Raw genomic sequence first — 20,393 nt, 5'->3', positions numbered from 1 at the left:
AGATTCTAATTCAACAATCTCCTGCAAGAATAATAACTTCCAGGCAAATCTACCACACAAGCCTGATAGTTTACTTGAAGACCAGTCTTGGAAGGTCAAATGGCCCCAACCTTTGAGTTTAGAACTAGTAAAGCGGAATATTTAACTATGATAGATTCCTCTACCTGCTCTCCATGTTATCATCCTTCACTATGTTCACACAAACTTTCTCCCAGTGACCAATATTTTGCTTCAACTCCTAGACTGATCAACCCAGCCCTTTCTCATTGACATATTCATGGGCTTTTTAACTATGTCAGTTAGAGTTCTATATAGTATTCTTAGATGGAAAACCATCCTGAATTTGCTTATTTTTATGGATTGCATTTATTTCCTCTAACAAATTTGAGAAATTTTATAGGTTAAGTTTCTGAGAGTCTAAGACAGAAATTCTAAAATACTTCTTTTTTTCTTTTTCTTTTTTCTTTTTTCTTTTTTTTTTTTTTTGGCCAGTCCTGGGCCTTGGACTCAGGGCCTGAGCACTGTCCCTGGGTTCTTTTTGCTCAAGGCTAGCACTCTGCCACTTGAGCCACAGAGCCACTTCTGGCCGTTTTCTATGTATGTTTTCTATGTATGCTGGGGAATCAAACCCAGGGCTTCATGTATAGGAGACAAGCACTCTTGCCACTAGGCCATATTCCCAGCCCCTAAAATACTTCTTTCATAGGGGATTTGCTGTTTGCACAATGATTCCCTGTCTACTGTAGATCAAGGGGCATGGGCTGTTCTGGTTTAGTGGGCCTACATTTGGATTGACAGTTATGGACATATCAATCGAGGTCACATTTATCAACTTTGTTTCAAGATCCTAGGTGTAGAAGCTTCCCACTTCATGGGAAATAATCAATTATCTGACCCTAAACATTCTAGACAATGTAGCCTTTGGCACCAAATCAAAAAAGGTCTAACATGTAACAGTTTAAAATTCTACAGTCAATTTGTTTTTTGTGGGTTTTCTTTTTACTCTTTATTCTACAAAGCGTCAAGGTTATTCAAACTAACAGTGACCTAGTAAGAGACTACTAGAAATTCGTATTTTAAAACCTTTACCAATTCAACACTAACCAACTGCTTCTAAATTCTCCCTTCATTAGTTCAATTTTATTTGCTTAGTTTCAGCTTATTAGAGAGAGGTTAAAAATTATAAAGTGAAATAATCTCTGGTCATCTGTTGAAAACACAATTAAGGTATGAAAGTCATGCTCGAGTCCTAAATATTTTGCCCCCTGCCAATTGAATAGTTTCTTCCTGCTCACCCCTTACCAGTAATATTTTGGAAACTTCCATTTGTCTTCAATCTTTATTAGATAGATCTAGAGTAAAAAGTCTTAACATTTCTCTGTAAAAAAAACTGTCTTACCTTTTTCAGGTTTCAATTAATAAGGAAGATGTCTAATAGATATTTGAAAGATGCAGTAATTTGTAATACTAACACACATGACTAAGACACACTCATATGCTGCTAGTCGAATTTAAATTAGTATATTTGGGGGAACAGGGGAAGCAATGTATCAAAGTATGGCAAGAATCACAATTGCTTCTAGATTAGGTTTACTACCAGGAACTTAGGCTATAGAAATAAGAGTGCAATAATAAGAACAAAACGAATGGTGATAATTATGGTGATGTTAATGATCACTTCCTTATCAGAAAATACCACTTTTAATTCATATTCCTCATCTTGAACCCTAGAATTCTATTCACTTGGCTCCTCCATGGGATATTTATTGTTTAGATTTCATGCCACTAAAAATCCTGCTGCTTTTCCTCATGCCATTGTAATCATCCTCCCACCATAATTTTGGTAAGACCCTTATTCTCTCCATCCCTCAAAGATAGGTATTCTACAACCAGGATTGTGTTTTCACACTTCCCTCTGTGCTCTACTGGTATGTAACTGTATGAATATCTGCATATCTTCTACAAAAAACAACCCCATAATTTCTCTGAATTATCTTTTTCTTATTGCTATTTGTTTTTGTTTTCATTTGGATTTGAATTCAGGGCCTCAGGCTTAGTAGGCTGGCACCTGACCATTTGAGACACACCTCCGGACCTGCATTTTTGCTGTTTATTTTGGAGATGCGTTAAGTGAACTTTCTGACCCCGCTGACTTTGAACCATGATTTTCTGGACCTCAATTTCCTCTTGTTCTACACATCTTCAGAGTCAAGCAAAACACTGCTTTTAGTCAAACAAGGAAAACAGTTTGGGCCAATGTGAACATAATGCCAAAATCTTCCCCACACAGCTAATTTTAAATGCCATTTCCAAATGTAAGACGCTGAATAATAAGAAACATTTTAAATCCATCCTATCAGTCAATCTGTCACAGTCATTAAAATAATGTCAGATAAATAAAAATCTTTTTAAATAATTATTACTAGTAGACTCCAATTGTTTCCTTACTCAAGTCCAGCAATGATAATAATCAATATTTTCTTTTCTTTCTTTTGCCATTATTAGGATTTGAACTTAGCACCTCCCATTTACTTAGCTTGCTTGTTTTCCTGGTGCTATATCATTGGAGCCATGCCTCCCTCCAGCCAAATTTTTGCTGATTGTTTGCAAGATAGAATCATATATACTTCTCTGCCCAGGATGACTTTGAACCATGACCGTCTCAAATTCAGCCTCCTGAGTAACTAGGATTATAGTCATAATCCCTTAGCACCTTGTTTCAAGTTTGTTTTTGTTTTTTTAAGACTTTTCCAATTTACTGTTGAGGATCTTTCCTCTGTTGGCTAGCACCTGGGTTCTAGCAGTGGGCTTCGACACATGCCATACTACGCCACTGGATTAAAAAAAATGACTCCCATCATAGAGTAAGCCACATTCTCCTCAAACTGTACATGAGACCTGCTGCCAAGCAAGCAGCTTCTCTAGAAGGAGGAACAGCATCCCCTTGCTAAGATAGATGCGTGCTGTGTTAGTGGAACTGTTTGGGTACATATGACACATTGTGCCTGAAGACAGGGTGATAAGAAGTAAAAGGTTTTGAACTAACCAGTTGATGTACAACATAAAAAGAAGCCCTCAGAATGTAAATCTGATTTTAAAAAGAGACTGATTAATAAATCAGGCTTAAATCAGTGCCCTCAGACTCTAGAAAGCCCAAGAAGCTAGACTATCAACTTCTCTTTATAGAACAATAAAATTATTTGATCATACAAAGTGTAATAGTCTTAATAAACTTCTCTGGTAGTAGTGCATACTTAAATTGTATTTATATATTGTTTTAACCCTTAGTAATAACTCCATAATGCTTTCTCTTTATCTACCATTTTGTCACACCTCATGGGAGATAATGATGCTCCCACCAAAAGGCATCATGTTTCCAGAGAGGGTTCTGCAGAATCTGCTTGTGGATAAACATGGCAGTCCTGAGGACTTTCTGTTGGCTGTGAGGCCCGTGTGGCCCCTGAGCATTTTCTTCTCCTGGGGTCACTTCAAAAAGGAAATGTTCATGTGCTGCCAGCACAATATAACCACAAGACAATTATCCTAGACTTGTAGGAGATTATTATTTGAGAGTTTACTTGGCAGTGGCCCTAAGAAGGGCTGGGTTTGTCAATCTGCTTAAGTTAAAACCTAGAACTTTTAATATAAACCTGAGAAAATGACTAATTCTTTCTCTGCCTTAGTGAGGTCATCTATACACAAATGGGAGGATAGTCCATTCATTTAACAAACATTTATCAAATACTTACTGTAGAGATACAACCTCACACTATCACTTAATCCCCAATCTCAAGGAAAATATTTGTTTCCTGAGGAAGAGAGACATTTATTCAATTAACTAAATCTATTTGTCCTCAAGAGCTATGAAGGGTAAAACTTTCACTCTTATGTATAAAGGACATAGGATATCCATTTCTAAGTGAATAGTCTTTAAAATATTAAGAAAATTATTGGTGTTCTATATTGTCAAACTTTGAATATAGAAACAACTGGACACTGTGGTGAAAATGAACTATACAACTCATGGATGGAGACAGGAGGGAAAAACTGGGAGAGAGAGAAGGGAGGGATGTACTCAATATCTGACTTATGAAATGGTAAGCCCTCTGTACATCACCTTTATAATAATAATAAAATACAAAAGACAAAAAATATAGAAACAGACATTTAAAATTCTTAAATACCATTTAAATTTGTATTGTGATGTTCAGAATTCCTTATCTGACTTTCTCATATGCTAAGTTATGTTCACACATTTTCCTTTCTGAAAATATCTTTGCAGCCTTAAATCTATACTGATGAATCATTCATACTATCATCTTTATATTGTGTAAGATTCCATATCACATATTAAAGATTCCATATCAGATCTTGGTTTATGTTTATATTAAGAAATTTAAAATTGATGTTTAAATGAAAACCAGCCTTTCGAATGTTTTCAATAAAGATTTAAAATCTAAGAGATTCTTTATTGCTCATTGTGATTACCTAATGAATGATTAATTCATTTTACCAAAATCAATTGAGAACCAGAGAAAAATGTCACATATATGTTATAAATAGAAACTGGGCTATAATAGCAGGAGAAATTACAAAACAAATTGTGACACTTTAACTTTTAAAAAAGTTTTAAAATTAAGTCATAATAGCATAATTTAAAATTATTATGTATTTCTACTTAAAACATAGACTCCATCGTCATAAAATCAATAAAAAGGAATTTTGTAAACAGCCCTTTAAACTTAGTTTACAAAGAACTACTTTAATCTTTTCTCTATAATAGGGTATATCCATTTACAGCTAAGTCATTCCAGGAATTATAAGAAATGGTTGCCAATCCTGGCTCTGTAAAGAAATTTTTATTTTGGACTAGAAGTTTGACAGAATTTATATACAGCTTTCATGTGACTAGACAAGCTAATTTGATTTCTATTTTTTGAAAGAGATCAAATTCTATAAAATAGGAAAGATTATTACTGTGGAGGTTTAGGTTATTTTTTCCTTGTCTTAGACTTTTTGAGATGTTAAAGTTAAGAATAATAATTGTTTTCAAAGGTGTTGCTTAACATAAAAGGCATTCTAAGTGGAATTTTATGTACCAAAATATTATATGTCTTTGGTAACCTAATTCTCTTATTTATTTTGTTAAAGCAAAGCCATAAATAGTGTGGAATTTTAAGCTCAAAAGAAGCTACTCATAATTCATTCTTCTCAAGCAAACTTTTTGCTAAGTTTTTCTGAAAGCTTTTGCTTTTTATAATGCCACTTTTCTTGTGTCCCTATGAGACCTGCATTTAACAAGGTATTTACTCATTGACTTGCTTGTATCCACTCTTGCCAGGATTTTCCTATGAAGAATTGAGGCTTAAGCTTTCTTTGTGTGTGGGAGGAGTAGTGGGGGTGGGAAATAAACTTACTTTTCTAAAGTGATTCACTCAATTAAAGAATATGTTTAAGAAGGTGAAAGAAATATTCTCTGAGAAGGAATGATAACCATTGTCCTCACAGTACTAACAGCCTAGGTCAGCTTTCTTTAGAAAGTTCTCCAAAGGGCTCATCAACTGTATAGTTAGTAATAGAATTTAATGCTGCCAAGTGCTCTCCTCGACGCTAAGTGATAATCACACACCACCATCTTTGTTTAGAAACAGTCACACTATACTAACTTAGTGATAGGCCAATGGACCCCCTAAGGAATGTGATTACATAAGTCAGTCCATGAATAAATGAACTTATTATTACTTTACTCCTTCAAAGATCTTTCTGAGGCATGTTCAAGCAAAAGATGACAAAAGATACATGCTGCTCCAAAGCACAAAGGTGATTTGCTAAAACAAAGCATCTTTGGGCCCACATAAAAACCCTACTTTGGTTTTTCTCAAATTGAAAGCTGTGTCTGCTCGTTTTGAAAGATCCTCTCAAAGCCAAGAACTCTGGTCTGAAGCCGATCAACAGACAAATATGAGTGAGAAAATTCTAGTCTTACCTCTTGGCTACTAAATGCCAGAAAAGCTTACACCTGAAGGTAGTGCTCATGTAAATAGTGGATTTTCCCTGTCTGATCTTTTGGTTGGTTAATTGGTTGATTGATTGGCTGACTGGCTGCTTGCTTTCATTTGGCTTTATGTAGCATAAGTTCGCCTTGAAATTCCAATCCTATCACCTCAGCTTCCCAAGAGCTGGGATTATAAGTGTGTGACAATACATCTGGCAAATCCACAGCTTCATTTACCAACCTCCCGAGGCCTCAGTGGAATCATACATTTTCAAAAGAAAATGCTATGGTAATGCATTAGGGGGAAAAGAAATTTTTTTTGTACTGCCTTCCCCAAAAAATGCATATTGTAGCAAGAAATTTATTCAGGTAGACAAGGGTCAAATGGAGTAGTCAGTCTACAAAACTGATCTGCTAGCAGCGCAGTGCTATGGATGCTAGTTCTTTTATTTCAAGATTGATGTAAGTATTTTACTATCATTATTACATTAAGGGGCATAGCAAGAGGTCACAAATTACTAGCCATAGGGCAAATCTGGCCCTTAACTGACTTGAACAAAAGTCATTAACATTCAATATTTACTGAATAAATATGACTTGCACAAACATGAATTATGAGCATAAATATGAATTTCTGATTTCTTATGAAATACTGCAAAATGTGGAAAAATTGGACCTATATTTCCAAGTAATCTCAATCACCATAAGCTGAAAGAAGGCCATCTAAATAACTTTAAAATAACATAACATGTGCTAAGCAGCTTCTATAGGCCCCACTCTACACTCATTCATATCACCTGCCTAGGGGGACAAGAATTATTGAGTTACCATGACTCCATCCATATTAATTAATTTTCTTTCTTCTTTTCACATCTTTACCTGACAGATGCCCTTTTCTCTTACAGAAGAATATAATCTATGGTATAGATTATAATAAAGTTTATAGATGGTATAAAGTTTACTGACTCACCAAGTAGAAGCAGCCAGCCCTAATTACCTAACAACCACCCATTCAGGATTAAATTCTTGAATTAGGCAATTCTATTACACAAATAAATATGATGCTAGAGAAATTAGACTTGGAGTTACAAAACAAAAATAATGTGTGCCTATACTAATCAAAATGTATGCCTATACTAATCAATGTTTATGTTTTTAAGTAAGGCATATTATCTAGCCCATTCAAGGACGGATGATGTATGTTTATCATTTCTAGTGTTCAGTGACATTGCTATGGTACTAAAGAAAGCATGTCAGCATAAATTTAAGCCCCAAATGACTGAAGCATACATGTAGATGTACCCACAGTTAGCAGTGTTCATTTTTATTATTCACATCCCATTCAGCCTTATAAAGAGACAATTCTTACCTTGTCAGTGGTCCAAGATCGCCTGAGTCTTGGCTTCCAGCTTCACTGGGAGTGCTCACTGATTTCGAGGAGGGAGACATAGGGGTTGGGACTAAATAATGAAAATAACAGGTATCCCATGTTAAAAAATGCAGCGGCTGCACTGGAGAAGAGCAGTGTCAGACAAATCAAAGCAAATGGGCCCAAATTAAAGTGGTTGTATGGTCAGGAGAGATTGAAATGGGATAAAGAAAAAAAAAGGAAGGAAAAGGAAGAAAGTCAAGTGAATTATTCATTATTTGGAAATTAAAATTTGAAATGAATTTAGACAGGATTAATTTAGGGATTGGCAGGCCATGTCCACCCAAGCAAAGTAAAATGGAGAACCAAAATAGTATCTAGATAATTCCTGTTAGTCATCTGTCCAATATGAACTATCCAGATAATTCCAATTCTTCACTTTATTTTGTTAGTATAGATGTGACCTATGAAAGAAATAACATGGAGTGTCTATAAAACTGTAAAGGATTACAAAATAAGTTTAAAGGGCCAAGGAAAGTCAGAGCATCTGTTGTATATCTGCCCTTGGAAAGAAATGCATGGCTTATGGTGCATAAACTACTTTACCATGAGAAACTACATGACAGATAGAGGAAGAGTAAATGTTGAACCTGGTAATTAAAAAAATCTCTCTCAAAACCAAGGGAAATGCCAGGCTGCTTTATTTTTACATCTAATTAATGGTTTCATGCCATTGTACTCTTTACTGTGCTGGGGACTTTTTGTCATTTGCCTCCCACAACTCTAAAAGACACTGCCAGATGTGTGGAAGGGAGCTGCCAGTCTAAGGACAGGAAACAAGTTCAAAGACTCAAGTCAGCACGAGCTGAAAGTCTGAGAGAAAAGGCTAACCAAAATGCAAATGTCTTTTTCATCTCTATCCTTTAGGTATAAGCCAAGTATCTTTCAGATAGAAGCTGCAACTAGCCAGAATGGCTTTAGGCCAGACAGCAAGGGTTCCTATTGTCTTACATAGCAAAGAAGCCATATGGGCAGAACCAGCATAAATGCAGATTCCCATTTGGTTTCAATCAGGTGCAATTTCCTTTTTTTATTTAATAGCGTAAAGAGCTTAATTATTTTGTCCAAATCCTATCACAGACCTGTTATAGGATCCAATGGCACATCTGTCAAGGAGCTGGGAATTTTCATGTGGATTTTCAATTAATACCTAGAATACCCTCAATGCTAAGGCAAATGTAACTTGGAAAGATGGATTAAAAAAATAAAAATGGCCACCCTTGCCAAAGACCTGTGGCAGAAATGCAGAGAGAATTGAGAACTTATTTATGGATTAGGGAGAATTAAGTATTCTGTTTTTCAAATTTTAAATACTGGCTTTATGTAGGGTAGGAAAAATAAGATGTACTATTAATGTGCTTAATCAGTGTTGACATAGCAACCACATTTCAGAGACTATTTTGAGGCACAAATATAAGAGATTTCAAGGTGTCTAATTTACATCAATGTCAGCAAGGTGTCTGTTTCTCAAAGAAGATCCAGTAGATACTCCATAGATTAAATTTTCTATAATATAAAAAGCTTAAATAAAATAATCTACTTAGGACTTGCTATACCATAGTTATGTATATGATTTGAGTATGTTAGACATACTCAAAATGGGTCTGAGCAAAGAATACTCCAATGGCATTTTAGTTTAATATATATGAGTTCAGTGGTATCAACATTTAAAATCTGTACACATATATTCTTTATTTATATTTATAGACACAAATGTTCTGAATATGGATGAAATTTATTCTGAGTATAAGTAACTATGGAAAGAAAATTTTATTTTAGTGTAAATGTAATTTTATTTAATGTAGAATTCAGTTACAGAATTAAGGAAAGATAAACCATGTTAAACTGATTCGGATATTATATTTATTTCAATGAATTATTTTGAAAATTTCTTTGATATATTGGATGTCATGTAGTTTTATAGACACCTGAGGCTTAGTCTTAAATGTATGGAAAAACAAAAGAATAAAGGAAAAATAAAATAACTGTCAGGCCAGTGACAAAATAAGTGCATTCATTGTTACCATCAACACAAATAATATAATAAATAATAATATCACAAATAATATCAGACCGTAAGAATAAAAAAAAAGATTCATAAGTTACCAGCTGGGAATGAATGAGTTGGAGGAAGGATATGTCAGTGAAAATGCCAATTAGCAATGAAATCAAGATATACAATCATCTAATCAATTTAAACTTCTTGGTTGTAGCTGTTAGATTGTATGTTTCCTACAATTTCCCTGCTAAGGATTCTTTTTGTTTGGCATGGAATAACATGCCTATCATGGTTATGACATTTCTAACCAGATTTACAGCATTTATACATGCAAAAAGAAGTTACGATTCAGTAAGGAAAAAAAGAACAAGGAAAAAAAAACATGTCAAGACTTTTTACATTTACCAAGTGGTAGCTCATTTAACAAATATAAAATAATTCATTCATAACATTGTGGAAAAGTCTGACCACATAGTCAATCAGTAAGTCATTAGCACTAATGAATCTCCAACCTTTTTTCCCACTCCTTCCAGCCCTCTCAGTTCCAAAAATACATGCAACCTGAGCCATAAACATAGAATTTCTTAAAATTAAAGAAAAAGTAAAGCCAGTAAAGCTAGCAGCTTAAAAGATTAGTAAATGCTGGACATGGTATATCCTGTCCAAGTCCACTTGAGCAATCATAATACAAAATATTGTTAAATACCTAGAGGTGGCTCAGGTGATATACCAATACTCTGAAGCAAAGCCTCTGTCTCGCGACGCTTGCGATCCAGATCTGAGTCATCCTGAACTGGTTCTTTCTTCTGCTGCATATCCGCCTAAAAAGATCAGATGTCAGTAAGGGAAGTAAATACCATGACTCTAGCTATGCTTTCCCTGGTGGAAGCAGAAAATGGTAAATTCATGTCAGTGAAAACCAGGCAAAAGCTCTGGTAAAATCATGAAAAAATATACTGTGATGACTCCATTTAGTCTTTACAACCCCATGCTTTGTCCTTTGGTTGAAGAAGTTTTCCTGCTTCGATATCACATAGTGTGAAAGTTTTCTTACACAGTTTCAGGAGAAAACATCAAGCTAAAGTAGGGCTAGAATTCCTGAAAGGAACTTTGTCTGCCATGTCAGATTGCCTTTTTCCTTCTTGGACATCAGTTCTCATTTTATATGTATCTCGAATGAATATTCATGTTATATCTTTGGAATGGTTGGAAAGTAAAATCATTTATGAAAACATCAAATATGAAAATTATTTTGTTTTGGAAGTATAACTTTATCACAATTTAAAACAAACTAGGTTGAAATCAGTATTAGGACATTACAGTTACAGTAAAATATTGCTATAAGACTCATTGTTTGATTCTTATCTACATAGGACTCTCTCTCTCTCTCTCTCTATATATATATATATATTTACACTAAGGCAAAGAAGAAAATCAAGTGGGAGTGTGAAAAAAGCATGTAGTAGTGACTTTCATAAATTCCATTTGAAAACAAACAATGTGTAATCAGATCTAAATCTAGTTTGTTTTTATAGGATAGTGATAAATGAAAATGCAAGCTAAAGATTAGCAGTGGTGAATGAATGTATTAGTTCATGCCTGTAATATCAGCTATTTTGAAGGCAGAAGTCAAAGAACTACAGTCCTAGGCCAACCTGGGCAAAAAACACAAGACCTATCAAAAAGTAAATGAAAAGCAAAAGAATTAAGGACATGGTTAAAGTAGTAGTGTCCTTACTTAGCAAGTATTGGGTACTGAGTTCAATTACCAGAAACACAGACACACACACACACACACACACACACACACACACACAGAGAGAGAGAGAGAGAGATAGTAATAGAGATATTCTGAAAGAAATTTCAAAATTCAAGGTATCTTTTGTACTAGAACTTGAACACGGGGCCCTGTACTCTCCTGTGTAGCTACGATTACAGGCATAAGCCACTGACAGCTGGCTGGTTTCCTTTCTAGGACAATTCTTAAAATGAGAAATCTACCTACATCTACAGTGTGAGCATATTCATGCGTGGCTACCTTACAAGAAACCTTTATGATTTTACAGAAGTGAACTATCTTCAAAAAACAAGTATCCAGTTGGTTATTTGCCATCCTTTCTTCTCCCTGGCAAAGTAGGCACCAAGATATAGATTCTTTAAACCCTCAGGCCTGGAGAACATAACTGACACCATGATGTCTGAAACAGAGAGTTCATACAACTTTTGATTTGGCCCCAGACAGAAACCTGTAAGTCATCTGTTATGGTCACTCTCTAAGACGAGGTAACCCTTAGTGGTAGGCAACAATCTTCTATCTCCAGTTTCATGAAGGAGTCCTTTGTCCTGCCAAATGTTCAATCAGAAACCCCACCCACCCAAAATATATGATCCTTCTATATATACAGGTATAACTGGACTCTCCCTCTTAGCTGTTTCATTTCCTAAAATCCACATTCCAGCCAGACTTAGCTACAGCTTGAGCAGCTCTTTTCTGAAATGCTTAGGACCATTCCCTTTCAGATTTGGGAATATTTACCTATACACAATGGAATGTCTTCAAGATAGGACCCAAATCTAAATGTGCAATTCATTTACATTTCTTTTTTCTTTTTAAATTTTATTGTCAAGGTGTTGTACAGAGGAGTTACAGTTACATATGTAAGGTAGTAAGTACATTTCTTGCCAAATTTGTTACCTCCTCCCTCATTTTTCTTCCATCCTACTTCCTCTCCAATTCTCACACCCCCAAATTGTATAGTTTACAACATATCGTCATGTAAGTATTGCTGTTGCATTGGTTTGCCTTTTACCCTTTGTCTCACCATTTTGATGTTCTCTTTCCCTTCCCTAATTCAGTCACACATATATACAATACCCAGGGTACCAGAATTCACTACAGTGACAACAAGGTCTATGTTTTCCCTCAATGGTAATAATTAGTATATGTCTAGGATAGTCCTAGCAGAGCATCACAATAGCTCAATAGCTATGTACATATGATCACATAAGATGACGCTAGGTGAAATGAACTCCATGATACAGAAACAAGTGGTAAATTGTTGTTGTTACTTTTAATGTACTATGTGAAATTATTTTCTTTATGTTTCATATATACATTCTACACCTAAATTAAAGGTAGTTTATCAACATTTTTAGTAACTTGGTGCATGATAAGTATATTATGGTGTGGGCTTCTCCAATTGAGACATCACATCAGCACCCAGAAATTTAGGGGGGGCGGGGTTTATAGCTTGTGCATTTCAGATTTTTAGATTAGGGATGTCAAACCTGTGCTTATATATCTCTTTATGATCCACACTGTCTCTTCACAGAGACAGAATAAAATTATATTCTCTTTTCTTTCACCTGTACATTTATTTATTTAGAGTGAGTGCTAGGGTTTGAGCTCAGGGTCTGAATGCTGTCCCTTGGTATTTTTCTCAAGGGCTGATGTTTTACCAGTTGAGCCACACTTCCACTTCCACTTGTTACTGGTTGACTGAACATGACAGTCTCTTGGTTTTGATTTCCTGGGCTGACTTCAAACTATGATGCTCAGATCTCAGTCCCCTCATCCCCACCCCCAGTAGCTAAGTCACAGACTATCAGTTATCACTCTATCCATATAGAAATAGAAAAAGTGAAACTTGCTATGACTTTACCTCCAGAACCAAGTAGAGACCAAAGAACACCTGGATTCCTGGTATTCCACACTCTTCACCACCTACCATCTCCAATCTCCTAGGGCTCTTTATTTTGCTCTAGAAGAGGTTAAATCTCCACAGGCAAGACTACTTAATGTAATATCAAAACAAGGGGCTGCCTGTATTTGCCTATGATTTCCCCAAAATGTGTATAAAATGAGAAAAAAAGAGCAGACAGCATAATTTGGAGTCAGATTTCTTATATCACATCGCATTTTGTTGTAATTCTATGAAATTCAAGTTGTATATTAGAATGTCAGTTTCAAAGGAAACTGGTTATTATTAAAGGATAACAGGTGCTTTAAGACTACAGTAAGTGTTGACATTTGAAGGAAAGGAAGCATAATAACTTAATGCTTTTTTTGGCTTTGTGTAGAAATGAATAGCCATTCCATGTCAAATCTCACCTCTATTTCACCCAAAATCAGCATATATAACAGCAAGCATCTCCACAGGAAAACCATTACGTATGATGTCAAGGACAAATAAATTATTACACCAATCAAAGTGTAATGATGTGGAGAGATGGGAGATGCCAGAAAGCTCAAATGCAACTGCAATTATGCCTTATTTTGTTGGAAAATAATAATTGTTATGAATTTGTTACTTTGGTCTTCCAGCTTTGTACTATGAAACACTGTATTTCAATTACAAGGCTTCAGAATACATTTTTTTCTTCCTTAAAGAAAAAGCCCTGTGTATGTAGAAGAAGTGGCTATGGAAGTTATTATGCTATACAAAATTTTCTTCATAGAAAACTACATAATATTTTTGGCATCTGCTTTTTGTATAAGACACAAGCTATTTCCACACTGCTACAAGTTAAAAATAAGGTATTTCTTGGAATGAGACGGGGAAAGGACATGCAGGCCATGAACTGGAAGTCAAGAGTCTTAAATTCAGAGTAGAACAGCAGACAGACTGTGTTTCATCCCTGGGTCTTTGCCATTCTATTGGCAAAAAGAGACCATGAACAAGAATCTTTAAAGTCTTTTCCCTCTCAAACACTGTGTCCTGCATTATTCTGTCCACGTCTCACCTGCATTAACCAAGGTTTCTTACAAATCAATGGAAAGCCATTGGCCTCACTTTATTGTTTTTCTAAAAGGTTCTTAAAAAATAATTTCCACTGGGCACTGGTGGCTCACACCTGTATTTTTACCTACTCAGGAGGATGACATCTGAGGACTGAAGTTTGAAAGCAGTAAAGGAAAAAAAAAATGTGTGCAGCTCTTATCTCCAATTAACCAATAAAAAATAAGAAGTGGAGCTGTGGCTCAGGTGATAGAATGCCAGCCCCTAGTGAAAAAGCTTTGGGACAGGCCTGATTTAAATTCCAGGATTAGCGTGTGTGCACATGCGTGCACAAATGCACACACACGAATCCCTAATACTAACATTATGTACTAACCATAGACTAACCATTGTTAAGTGTTATACAAGATTGTTTTTATTCTAAACAGATTTATTTGGTTTGTTTTCACTACCAGAAAGTAAAAAAAAAATCAGCAAACTACTAATCACACAACGTGACAGATTATGTATGTTTTTTCATTCAGCTCAAAATCTTTTGCTAAGTATAAGTGCTAGATTCCAGTCTTCAGTTTTAAGGCAAATAATCTGTGTGGGAAGTTGTGTACCATGAGCAACCAAGGTCTCAGAGGATAAGTGCCAGCTGCCTTAGGAATTTGTCAACTTTCAATTTTTACAACCGTACATAATAAATATGTTATTGCTTTCCTATTAAGAATAGGACTGAGGCTAAGAAAAGTTAAAGAACGTCCAACAGTAACGACATCTCACAGTTATACTCTGAAATGAATCTGGATTTGGGGAACTCCTGCATTACACCATACCTACCACTTAGGTGATATCTGGTACGCACCTAGGAGATGCAATGACCTTGTTACACTTATTGTGTAGATAACCTGATTATTTTGCTTAGATATCATGAAATAATTCTTTGAGGGGGCTCCTGCTTATTCACATAAACAGCACTGGGAGTTCAATGGTTTTTCTTTTGCCCCACATTGCCTGAGTACATGGTATTTACCTCTTTCTTTTTCCTTTCTTCTTCCTTCCGTTTCTTTTCTTCTCTTATTTGTGCTAAGCGCTGCTTTTTGCGCTCAAGCTCGGCTTTTAAGTCACTTTTGTCAGACATGTTGGTTACCTTGGAGAAAGAAAAGTGAATATATATATATAAATAGATGCCTTGTATTATCATTGCAAAAATCATTCAAAAGGCAATGCAACTTGAAAATGTGACTTTAGGATAGTAACGCTGTATTACTTACCCTGTGTTGAAAAATATCATAAAGTTAGGTCTGGTCTAACTATATAATTCCTTCTCTACTAGATTCACAAAAATGACACAGAAATCCAGTCCTATCGCTGAAATTGTGATTTGAAAGAACAACTTAGTTGCAAATAAGTGAATACAGGGCATATTTTCCATACAAGTTTCTTAACAAATAGAATAAGAGAAAAGGGGGGTTATAGAAGAACCATCATAATAATTCCTAGCTTAGATGCTAATGGAGTAATTTGTCCACACTGACAAAAGAAAATAAGCTGTCATGAAGCCTTAGAGATGTACCCTGATCAAATTTCTATGGACTCAATAAACATTCTTCTACTGGGCTTGAAGATTTCATTTTGCTTACCATTTTATGCATCGTGGAAGACAGCTGCAGACCTAACACATTAATCTTCTTTTTATGTAAAACTCCTCCTGAACTGTCACAATTAATTTTATCTCCTATGCAACCTTATCTCTATAAAACTTCTACTTTCATAGTGAATGCAACATCACTTATTTTGGCATTTTCCTTTTTCAAGTAGAGGGTGCCTGCATACACATAAAATGGGAGAAAACACTGGGGTAAGTTCTTGGGAAATTTTATCCAAACAAGATTTAATTTTAATGGTGATGACAGTGTTCATTTAGATGCTTTAAAATAAAAGAAGTTCGAACAACACTCTGATCACTTGCCAAAGATTATAGATTTACATCTTAGATTTTAGAAGCAAACAAGATGAATCCCCTAAGAAATGATCTAAATTCCTGAAATAAAGGAATAGCAAAGAACGATTAACTATAGAAGTCTTGAATACTAACTTGTACACTATGCATATGCAACTATAATAAATGCATAATGTATTCATTTCTATGTAGATGACAGGGTGGAAGGTAAAAACTTACCAAACAAAACAGAACAATGAAAAATCCTCAGGCTTCCTGACATTGTCCATTAGAGGTCAGCTACACAGTCAGGAAATGTCATGCATTCTTACCATACACATGTCTGTTCACAGTGATGGCAAAGATTTGTGAAATAACAATTTTGATCACAATCATCAATCTCTGCCATTCATGATCATAGCCTGTCTTCATTTTTCTACTAACAGTTACTGAATATTTAATCTCTACTGATTCCTATATAAAGTATAAGGATAACGAGAAAACCACTTTTGTTTTCTCTATGTGTTTGTTTGGTTCAAAGAATGTTTAATTCAAATTTTTGAACATCTGTGGCTGGACATGGCCTCTAAAATATTGGCTTGCTGATTACAGATGCTGGGCCCTTGGCAATCAGTATTACATTTAATCTATTATCCAAGAAGACTGGAATAATTAATTTTTTTGCAACTAAGATAATGGAAATCAGTAATACTTGATATTACCCAGTCAATATGAGACAGAAACTAAGTTCAAACTTACTTGTGCTCTGACCTACAAATGTTTAAAGGCAATGCAGAGCAATAATAATCAAGATGGATGGGTGGGGGCTGGGGAGGTGGAAAAAGCCAGGTTGAGTATTGAGGAACAGGTGGAATCGAAAGAAAAGCAAGGGAAGATTTGGATGTGCAAAGATTTGTGGAAAGAGGAAGCCAGCAGGTTGAATGTAAGAAATACAAATGAGTCTCAGAAAACAAAGGTGGTGGAGGAGGGGAAAACATAGATATTCATCAATAAGACCCCTCAAAAAGGAATAGGGAGGTAGGGAGGATGAAACATGGATAAGAAATATTAACATAGATGGAATGACTTTGATCTAAGTACATTATACTCAAGTTGTACATAGTCACATTTAACTTAGGCTAATGATTTTTGAAAAGACAAAGAAATATAAAGTCTAGTTGAAAAATGGGTGTGTGGAGGTAGTTGATAAAGCCTTGCAAATACAGAAAAACGAGTTTCATTTGATATACTGTGCTAGAGGATGGGTAATCACAGCAGCTTTCTGAAAGGGAAAGTGACGACATGGAAGTGGAATTTGTTTAAGCCTATTCTTGTCTCTGCCTGCAGAACAGATTGAAGCAGAACTAGAGTCAGACTAGCTGCTGGGAAAGGGTGCCAACATAGATCTTAATCAGCTGCATGTGCAGTGGGATGGGAAGTGGATGTGGAGACAGAGCGTAGAGGAGAGACAAAGAGCCAAGAAGGACAAAGTCATTTTTGGTGGCTGCAAAACAGAAAGATTCTGTAACAATTCCTTTTCCACAATGCAAAGAAGATGGTGGAAAGAGAAGGCAAAGGAAATGGTAAAAATTTTAAACATGTTATAATTTAGTGATCAATGGGTTTGGGGGACAGAATGCATAGATATATTATTGATGACATGAAAAGATGGAGAAGAAGCTTGAACTATGGAATCATCCACCCAAAAAGGACTTTTAATGTGAGTCATAGACACAATATCCATACAGAAGACAGGTAGGTAGCAGAGCAGTCACAAGGCCACTAGAGAAGAAGTATTCTGCCTAACCAGGCCAGCTGCACCCAACTTCCATTGATGGCCCACTTACAGGATCCAAGCAGTTAGATCTTCTGATTTGTTTTTGTTCTTTTTAGAAGAAGCTAAAGAATTGGTAACCAATAAAATACTAGTGGCCCTAAATTTCAATACTAATAGGTAAAATTCCTGGTAGAATAAAATCAGATTCTAATCATACACATCATCAAAAATCATATGTATGTTTTTGTCTAATGTGGACCATTTTAACTGTTGTGGCTAAATTTTTGTTTTCTGTTATCAAAAGTGAAATGTACAACCAGGAAGATCTCTGTTTGAACAATAATTGTGTCATTCTAAGCCAGAGAAAATCTTCCTAGAAATCCCAACTTTTCTTCTTTCAACATTTTTCCAGTAATGATCTACATTTTCTAGGTCAAAAATTTCATTAAGTAGAGATGGTTTTAAAAGTCCACATCCCATTTTAAATGTATAGAGCTACCATGGGTAAGGCCACAGCTCTAATGGGTTTTCCAATTATTCATTTTTAGATCCATTCCTAAACTGACACTTAGCCTCAGCCTCCTGGGATAACTAGAAATCTCTAGAGAATGCCTCACATCAAGGGGTTGGGAAGTACATGTTAGAGTAAATGAATGAGCCTTTACTCATAGAGAGATAGCTGAAATAGTGGCACTAAGTGCAATATCAGCACTCCACAGGCTTTCCCAGAGGGCTGGCCAGACTAACACACTAAATCTCCCTTCAGTCCAAACAAAGAAAATTGTGGAGCAAAGCATGAAGGACATGAGTTATAGAGAGCCCTGTGGCTAATGTAGGTCATGGCTAAGGCTAGTCTGATGCTCTCAAAACAAGAAAATTAAACGTTAGTGCCTCCTATTGCTAATTATTGTTAACTTATTTCACACAAATCAAAAGCTGGGCTCTTCTTTCATTGACATTTAAATGGCAAGGGGTCAAGGAAATAAATTAAAACTACTTTAGGAAACAAAAGACCTCCCTGTCTAATTATGTAAATATGCCTCCACCCACAGACAAGGCACGGCTTGATTCCACCCAAGTTTAGGAATAAGCACCAGTGGGAATCACCCAATTCTGACCATTCTGGGGTCACTTGAAGCACTTTTGCTCTGTCTGCTCAGGATCCCGCACAGCAGTCCTGCACTGTGAACAATTTTTCCATTGGCCTCTCCCCTGCTTCATTGTCTCTGAACGGTTTCATTGCCAAATCCGCCCTTCCTGTTTGCTTCCACCTCTCAACATGTACCTCTAGCTCTGTGCATACCCCTGTTTTCACCCCTGGTTGAACCAATCTCTTCTCCTCTTATCTTCCTTTCTTTGGCCACCACAGTATGCCTAATACAAAGCAGATCAAATCACCTACTTCCTTTACTCCTTAACCCTAACCATAACTTCTAGACAAAAATAGAAAAATGAATATAACTCATTTGCTGGGATTTTAATTCAATCTCATGCTTATTAGGTAGGTGCTCTTGCCACTGGGCAACACTTTTAGCCCTAATTTTTGCTGTTCTATTTTTGAGCTAAAGCACCTTCACCATTGACCTATAGTAGACTTCCCAGGGCCTCTAAACATAACCCTACCAATCTCAGTTTCCCAAGGAACAAGATCACAGTCATGAAGGACATTTAATGAAACTTAGTCATTTCTTAAACTCCAACTACGTAGCAGTGAAGTTTGGTGGCATCACTAATAGTTTGGTCTACTACCTCAATGCATGCTGAGATACCATCATGTAATGACTCCATGGTCATCATTATATCCTGAGTACAAATATCAACACAGTGAAAAAAAAGCACATGTAACTATGAAATTTGATTAATAGATTGTTTTACTTCCTTGGTTTCTTTTTTGCTTTTTTCTTTGTGTGTGCATGTGTGTGGGGTGGGGTGGGGTGGCGTGTGTGTGTGTGTATGTGTTTCTCAGACATGGCCTTGCTATTTAGCTGAGGCTGACCTGAAACTCACCAATCCATTGCCTCATTCTTTTTTTTTTTTTTTTTTTTTGGCCAGTCCTGGGCCTTGGACTCAGGGCCTGAGCACTGTCCCTGGCTTCTTCCCGCTCAAGGCTAGCACTCTGCCACTTGAGCCACAGCGCCGCTTCTGGCCGTTTTCTGTATATGTGGTGCTGGGGAATCGAACCTAGGGCCTCGTGTATCCGAGGCAGGCACTCTTGCCACTAGGCTATATCCCCAGCCCCCATTGCCTCATTCTTGAAAATCATTTTGATCTTACAAACCCAGTTGTATCTTGGGGTCTTCAGCACCTTCAAACTGCTCTCTGACTTAACCTACTTCTGATGATATGAGTTGATTTCTAAAGCCTTCAAAGACACATCCATAACCAAATGGCACTAAAGTGTTTATACAAATAACCTAAATGAGGGAATTTAAGTTCTTCCTTTTGAGAAAAAGAAAAACTGGAAGGTACAGTAGTAAAATCATTAAGCATAGAAAATTCAGGATTGATTTATGAATTCTACAAACTG

At 36.0% G+C, this 20,393-nt stretch overlaps 1 protein-coding gene across 1 annotated transcript in view; it reads right to left on the bottom strand.

Annotated features, from left to right (window-relative positions):
* Positions 1 to 20,393, bottom strand: part of Dync1i1 (dynein cytoplasmic 1 intermediate chain 1) — a 270,153-nt gene that overhangs the window by 227,351 nt on the left and 22,409 nt on the right. Inside the window, exons 2-4 of the mRNA XM_048340062.1 lie at positions 15,181 to 15,297; positions 10,130 to 10,244; positions 7,365 to 7,455 (exon numbers count right to left, since the gene is read on the bottom strand). Of these exons, the coding sequence (XP_048196019.1) occupies positions 7,365 to 7,455; positions 10,130 to 10,244; positions 15,181 to 15,288 (314 nt within the window). The 5' untranslated portion in view covers positions 15,289 to 15,297. The remainder of the gene's footprint in view (positions 1 to 7,364; positions 7,456 to 10,129; positions 10,245 to 15,180; positions 15,298 to 20,393) is intronic.

The sequence above is a fragment of the Perognathus longimembris genome, chromosome 2, assembly GCF_023159225.1.
Source record: "Perognathus longimembris pacificus isolate PPM17 chromosome 2, ASM2315922v1, whole genome shotgun sequence".
Lineage (NCBI taxonomy): Eukaryota > Metazoa > Chordata > Mammalia > Rodentia > Heteromyidae > Perognathus > Perognathus longimembris.
This window is presented reverse-complemented; position numbering and strand designations above follow the sequence as displayed.